Here is an 8,011-nt window from a genome sequence, read left to right as displayed (position 1 = left end):
TCAGCCTAGCTCACAGCAACCTCAAACTCCTGGGCTCGAGCAATCCCTACTGCCTCAGCCTCCCAAGTAGCTGGGACTACAGGCATGCGCCACCATGCCCGGCTAATTTTTTCTATATATTTTTTTTTAGTTGTCCGGATAATTTCTTTCTATTTTTTTTTAGTAGAGACAGGATCCCCCTCTTGCTCAGGCTGGTCTCGAACTCCTAAGCTCAAACGATCCGCCCGCCTTGGCCTCTCAGAGTGCTAGGATTACAGGCGTGAGCCACCGCACTCGGCCCCGTTTTGATTTTTAAAATACCTTTATACAACTATTTGACTAAATAGATAGCTCTGACTTTAAAAATTGAAGGGTAAGCTTGACTGTGAAGGAATAATTTTGCTCCACCCCGCCCCCACAGCCTGTAATGACTTTATGCCATGTGTCTCAAATATATCCCATCTTCTCCTATCCATATCAATTCTCGCCTCTTAACTGGTCTATTAATCTCCCTCAATTCCACTGTTCCCCACAGTGTAATCAGAGTTGATCTTTTGAGTTCTCTAGTTAAAATTATCCATTAGCCTCTCACTTCCTTTAAGATAAAATTCAAAATCTTTAATATAAACTATAATATTCAATGTGATCTGCCTGCCTGCTCCCTTCCCCCATCTCATCTTTCATACCCTCAGCTCCAGCAATTCTTAACTACATGTGATTCCCATAAGTTACCCTTACTCTTTCTGTCCTTTCTACCTTTGCACATCTGGAGCCCCAGTCGTAAGTCCTTGAGATACTAGACCTCCTTTGAAAAGTGTTGGTTTAATTTTAGAATATAAAATTTAGTGGCCATGTAGTACTGACTTAATTCATAAATAGCAGTAAAATTTATTTGTCCAAATTCTAACCTTGTCTTTTGAATCACTGGATTCATCTCTGCTTCTGGGGAGCCAGGAAGCCCAAGATTTCTTCAGTTGGAACTAAGCTTTTCCTATACCTGTTTTCAATTTGGCTTCATATGTCCCACTGGTTGAATTTGTCATTCATCATGGTATAGCTTTGTTTATTATCTATTCAGCAAATATTAATTAGTGCCTATTATGTCCCATATATTCTTCTAGGCACTTGGGATGCAAGGCAACATTCCCATGCTCTTGGAGCTTTCATTATAGATGGCAGCCAGATTCTACTCCTTTTTTTCCCTAAAGACTCACTTATTGATGATTGATGACAGCTAAGAGATTAGAGCTTTTTACTTAAAGTTTCTTTTGAGGAGAGGGGAGAAGAAATCCTACTCATTGTTATTTTATTTCCTTAAATCTTCCTCAGCACTCATACAGAATTAACTGCTTGTTTCTATGTCATTCCTAATGCACTTTATACGTGCCTGTGTCTTACTTCTAAAAAGGAGATCTGGTCATGTCACCCCCTTACTTTCCCTTCACTGACTCCCCAGTACTTGTGAGTTAAAGTTCACACGTGGCCTACAAGGGCTTTCTGATCTGGCCCTGGCCCGCCCCTCCAGTCAGTCCTCCATTGGACATTCAGTTCCTCTAACACCCCCTGCTCCTGTGCGTGCTGTTTCATCTGCTTAAAACAGTCTTCTTCCTGCCCCTTTCATCTGGCTAACTGCTGCTCATCTTTCAGATTTCATCATAAATAGCACAACATCGTACGTACATACTCAACAAACACTGGCGTCTTTTTCCTCCAATAGCCTATCTTGAAGGTCCTTGAGATGAGACTCTGGTCAGCATGAGAAGGGCTAAGCAGATGTTTGACTGAATCAGTGATTGATTGTATTTTTTCATCTTAGAATATAGCAGTTAAAAAGGAATGTACCCTCCCAAAATATCCCTTCATGTTCTACATCATCCAAAGCCTCTGCTCTGTTTCCCCATTTGAACTGTTCTAAAGGCTTATTTTTGCTGCTGTTCATAAATTAGATCACTTATTGGAAATTTTTAACTGAATCTAAAAGATAAAGATAAAATAATATTTAGTCCTCACCTATAAATAATAATGACTTTAGATATTTTATAGTTTAAGATATGTTAAAACAGTTATATAAAGTGAACTTTGTGGTATATGTGTCAAGTCAAGGTTTTTAAAGGAATAAAGATAGATAGGCCCTGAAGCTAGATCTTGTGCAGCTCTCTTTCATAAAACTCACCTATGAAGGTACTGTTGATTGTGAAATCTGAGACGAAACCCACCAAATCTGACCTTCTGTGTTAGACCTTTTGGTTTAAGCAGAATTTGGCTTATATAACCTGTTTATATTTTCTCTGAAAACCTTATGAGGTATTATAATTTTTAATTTTTTTCTTGACTTTTTTATGAGTTTTAATTCATAGCTTTGAAAAAATTTGTGCTTTAGTAAAACAGCAAAAAGTATGTCTGATAGTGCTTTTATTTTGTCTGCGTATTTTTTCCTTTTATCTATGAATATGGTGGCATTTTATCTTACTTTCTGTTATCTGATATGTGAATATGCTTTATCTGACTCTGTATAAGTTGGTTGTTGTCATTTAAAGTAAGGTTGTTGTCATTTAAAGTAACATGATGATAAATTTCATACTATTCTAACTGGAGGTTTTTTCCTTATTTTTTCTCCCCTCTTATACCTAGCTGTTGTGGAATTATAAGCTGAACCTAACTACAGATCCCAAATTTGAATCTGTGGCCAGAGAGGTTTGCAAGTCTACCATAACAGAGGTAAGTTGTGAAAGAATTTTGTGCATATTTAATGACTTAGAAGAGAAAATTACATCTGTTGACCAGACCAGTCATTATGAGAGGAATGACCTAGTTACTTTACTTTTCTTGGAATTCACATCTGTCTTGGCTGAAAGATAGGAAGGGGGATGTAATTAGACTCTTTGTTAACATCCATCTACACGTAAACTGGGATACTATTGATTGAGACAGTTGGAAATCAGGTTCTTTTGGTCCCCAAACAGGGAGTAAAACTGCTGAGGTTAACAATGCTGCTCTCACACGTTGTACAACCTGCTATGTGTGAAGCGTATCAAAATGGTTACAGGAGGCCTGTGGACATTCCTGAGTGTTTCAGCTATGCAGTTGGATCAATTGAACAACAAAGACATACACTTCAAATAAGAGTTAAGGTTAAAAAGGTTGAGGGTATGATTGTGTATATTGTTATAAATTGATACTGAGCATAAAGACAAAAACAGTTAATGAAAATGTATAAAACTGTACAGATGCTAACGGAAAATTTTTAATTACTTATCTTGGCTCAGAGTAAACAACAAATATTAGTGAAAATTGTGGTATTTGGAATTTCTTTTTTTTCCCTGGGGTGGTTTTTTTTTTAAATCAGCAGTAGAAACTCTAGTAAGCCAGAGTTTCTGCATACTGAAGTACGAGAATCACAGAGAAAACAGTTGCTATTTTTCTACCCCAAAGTTAACAGTCAGCGTTCTTGCAGCATATTAATCTGTCCTCAAGTTGACCCTATTGATGACTTATGGGCCACTTTCTACAGAGCTCTTAAGGATGACCCTGTCCCACCACATAAGCCATCAGCTCATGTTCCTCATTTACGTAGTATGGGGTCTTGTATTAATAGAACCTGTTTTCGTAAATCTTCTAATACTGGATCAGGTATGTTTTATTCTTTTAAAGTAATGACCCTTCATATTTACCTTGGGGCTTCAGAATAGAACAGCATATCTTTGAAAAATTGATCTTCAGCTCCTAGCTTTAATATTCTACATCTCAAACTCCCTTAGCTAGTTATGTGACTAAGCTTCTAACTTTAAAATATCAAAGGCAAGGTATTTGCTTAATAACAAAAAAATATTAACAAAGAAATGATTCCCAGACTTGAACTTTCAATGTTTGAATATTCCTACTATATTATGGAAATATCCAATTGTAAGTAGTTTTATTTTAAAAGACACATCAGGATATATATATACATGTGTTTGTTTTGCCCTATTTTTCTGTCACCGTTAAATACACACCAGTTTGATTTCCCTGTGGAAATTTAGTTCAGAGTATATACATATTCACTAGAATAATTTCACTCTTTGCATTAGGTTGGCTTCCTTATAACATATGTATAATGATGGTCTCCTGTGACCTTTTGGGGTATTCTGGCTTTGTACAAGATTGAATAACAAGGACACTTTTCCCTTCCTACAGAGAGAGTATACTGGAGTCAAGAAAATTAAATATGAAGAACATAGTTATCAGCAAAACATTTTATTCTGCATTTCCTTCTATCTTCTTTCTTAATTTTGGAATCCTACTTCCAGGGAGAAAAACAACATCAAAGAGTATCTGCAAACTGCAGAGCAACCTTTTTTATTCTGCAGAATTAAGCTAAATACTGCCTGCTTTCCTTCTGTCTCGTGTCAAAAAATAAAATGACTACAGTGTTTTTCTAATGGCACATTATGAATCTGGTCCCCAGCCACTTCAGAGTTTACTCCCCCATTCTGAAATCTGTTGATGATTTAATGGTGGGTTTTTTTGCTGTTAATCTTAGAAGTTTAGTGAGATAGAAGGAAAAAACGCTACACAGCAGAACGGCTGAAGAAAATCATAAACTTCTCATTCAAACACTACACCCTCTTATAATTGGTAGTGAACTGAAATACAAATAGTGCTACATTTCTGTGTTTCAGTAAAATCTCGAGTTATTAAAGCTAAATATACATTTAGTTTCTGATTGGGGCTCCAATTCAAAATGCTCTTGGTTTTTCTTCTGATTTTTAAACTGTTGGTTGCCTAATATTAGGGCCTGTATGAATGCTTCTCTTCTTCATTGGGCTTAAAAACCCAGGTGTCTGCCACTTGTTCTGATTTTTATCCAGTTTTTTCTGTAGTTGAATTATAAAAGCTGGGATTTTCAAGCAGCTGTTCCTCCTTTTACTTTTCAAACTTAGCTCTGTTTTTTGTTCAAAAAAACTTTTCCTGGAAATACACTTTTTTTAGGCATCACAAAAAATTGCTCAAGGTTAGGCTGAAAGCATTGCATTCATCTTGACTGTTGAAGATCTCTGCTGCCTCTGAAGGCGGTATGAGACTATTTACTTAAATTCTCAAGTTTGCTTCTTTAAAAGTAAACACAATTTTCTGTCTTGAACTGATTTTTTGACTTGGTCTGGACTTAGTACTGGAGTTAGACATGAAGAGACCTAGTTACCCTAGTTATCCTAGAGACCTAGGATAATCCCCGTGTGGCATGTCCTTCAGCCAGCACCTTTTGGAAAAGAAGGTGGTATTTATTTTGCCCTGTGTGCAGACTTATGCTAGCTGGTGTAGTGGGGAAGAATGGTCTCTATTGGTTTCAAAAACCAAGAAAACACTCTTTTCTTGTTTATATTCAAAACAAACATTTACCTTTAGCTCCTTCCTTTTTTTTTTTTTTTGAGACAGCATCTCACTCTGTTGCCCTGGCTAGAGTACAATGGCATCACCATAGCTCACTGCAGCCTCAAACCCCTGGGCTGTAGCTGGGCTTAAGTGATCCTCCTGCCTCAGCTTCTTGAGTAACTGGGACTACAGGTGTGCACCACCATGCCAGGCTAATTTTTCTATTAATATTTTTTGTATAGAAAGGGTCTCTCTATGTTGCTCAGGCTGGTCTTGAACTCCTGACCTCAAGCAGTCCCCATACCTCAGCCTCCCAAAGTTCTAGGATTGTAGACATGAGCCACCTTGCCCAGCCTCATTTGTGGTTTGGGGTGCACTTTGCAGGAAGACTAAGCATTTGGAATCACTCTGTGCTTCATCTACTAGATCATATGTCAAAACCACCCAAACCAGGTTTGCAGTGGTTTTCCCCTTCCCAAACTTCTTGCCAGACTGCACTGAACATCATTTTATACATATTTCTGTTCCAGACCACAGTGGTTAAGCTTGGGTTCTACTAACTTTAGAAACACATGTTCAAATCCATAGTTAATTCAGAACACATTAATGTCATGTCAAGAATGCCTTCCCTCATCTCTCTCCTTGGCCATTGTGTTTACCTAATGATAATAGTTTGCCGTGTGGCTTTGCTTGGGATGTGCAGCTAGACTTCACTTCTGCACCTGCTTTTCAGACCTACTCCCTAGGTTCATCTCCTCACTGAACACTGCATTCTTTACACAGTTAAAAGTACTTCGTCATTAGGACCATGCTAAAGCTATAGATATTAAAATCTCTTTTTACTCCATTTAGAAGTGAGTTTTTCCTAAGCATTTGGATATGTATGTATTTGCTTGCAAAACACAGTTATCAGGTATTTTCTAGAAGGTACAACAATCTGAGTAGGGATGACACACTATTTTTTTCTTAAATGAATATATCTCCAAATATTCTCCTTGAATGTGTTTCTAAATGTTTTTCTTCTTTTTCTCCCAAGTAAAGAGATGGGAAATTAACAGGAAAATATCAGACATTTTCTCCTTCATAAAGGTTGTTTGGTATAGTCACAGAATAACTTGTGTAAAACAGCCACTTTCTTTTGAGCAGATTAAAGAATGTGCGGATGAACCAGTTGGAAAAGGTTACATGGTTTCTTGCTTGGTGGATCACCGAGGCAACATCACTGAGTATCAGTGTCACCAATACATTACCAAGATGACGGCCATCATTTTCAGTGATTACCGTTTAATCTGTGGCTTCATGGATGACTGCAAAAATGACATCAACATTCTGAAATGTGGCAGCATTCGGCTTGGAGAAAAGGTATCTTACTACATTGACTTCTCCAAAGGAACCTTTAAAATTTGGCACATGAGAAGCTGTATAACTGGCATGGGAAAATTCTAGGGCTGGAATGACCATTAAGTTGAAATTAAAGAAACTTGCTCAGACAGCCCTAAGAGCTAAGACCAGTTGCCCTTGTTAATGTACTTCATGTGTTTGTAACAGAATGTTTCAGTAATGTATGGGGAAGTAGAAGAATTAATATCTGGTAAGAGTGGGCTGTTACCTTCACAATATTAAACCAGTTGCTGATTACCTATAATGTGCCTCTGGCAAAGGAGAGACCTGAGTTCTCTCATCTTCCTCTGCATATACCTCACTGTTACCATAAAAAAAATTACTTAGCTCCCCCTCTATAAAGCAAAGTATCTAAATTAGAAAATTTTAAGATATGTGAAAGTACTTCTAGCTTGTCAGAAGAAAATTGCTCTGTAAATGTGATTTTACAGAAGAACTGATTTTAGTAAAGACAGGAGAGAACATAACTACCTAGCTGCTACTTTCCCCAGTTATATCCGATCTTATTTTTAGACTCACTAGTCTGGTGAACAGAAGGTCACAATGGAGGCTTAGCCAGGTTTATTCTGAATCTGTTTGCTCAGCAAAAATGAAAGAAACTCCTGAAAAGTACTAGGTGCCACTGGGAGAGGTCGTCTGAGCATCAGCTGTTAATTGCCACTGCTCATTAATCTGCTGTTCAGGAACCATGACAGAAAATAAAATCCATTTGTGTCTCTGCCTTCTGTTTGTTCATGGTTTTCAGTTGTCTGTCACTGACAAAAGGGGGCATGGTGTTAGGATCCTGAACTGAGCACACCAGTTCAAATGAAGGGTATATTGCCAGGTAATGTTGGCTGTCACCTAATGCCCTTTCCTTCGTATCAGCACAGGGACCAGTGCCTTATCATAGGGTGCCTCTGAGTTGGTCTTGAAAGCTCTGTGAGCTTGGCAACTAAAGAAAGGTCAGTTTTAATAAAGAAGGCAGTTTTTTGTTTTCTAGCAGACTCTAGAAATGGCACAAAAGCACTTAAGCTACCCTGATGATTCAGGAAGCTCCTCTGACTTTATTTAGGGTGTTGGAGATTATATCCAGTTCCAAAGCTCATGCCTTCTAAAATCTAAGTGTTCCAAACATACTTTTCCAGAATCAATGACATTTTCACATTTGTGATTAGTGTCCCACACTATAAAGTAGACCATTGCAATTCTCTCTTTGTAATAGTTCTTACCTGTTGACCACCAAGGTAATAGCTGATTAGCTTCCCCCTAGCTCTCTGGATTGTTTTCAGACAGACTTTTT

At 37.7% G+C, this 8,011-nt stretch overlaps 1 protein-coding gene across 1 annotated transcript in view; it reads left to right on the top strand.

The window, feature by feature from the left end:
• GLG1 (golgi glycoprotein 1) overlaps positions 1-8,011 on the top strand; it is a 132,195-nt gene that overhangs the window by 74,510 nt on the left and 49,674 nt on the right. Inside the window, exons 3-4 of the mRNA XM_012641511.1 lie at positions 2,611-2,697; positions 6,475-6,690. Coding sequence (XP_012496965.1) covers positions 2,611-2,697; positions 6,475-6,690 — 303 coding nt within the window. The remainder of the gene's footprint in view (positions 1-2,610; positions 2,698-6,474; positions 6,691-8,011) is intronic.

The sequence above is a fragment of the Propithecus coquereli genome, unplaced genomic scaffold (assembly GCF_000956105.1).
Source record: "Propithecus coquereli isolate 6110/MARCELLA unplaced genomic scaffold, Pcoq_1.0 Scaffold165, whole genome shotgun sequence".
Classification (NCBI taxonomy): domain Eukaryota; kingdom Metazoa; phylum Chordata; class Mammalia; order Primates; family Indriidae; genus Propithecus; species Propithecus coquereli.
This window is presented reverse-complemented; position numbering and strand designations above follow the sequence as displayed.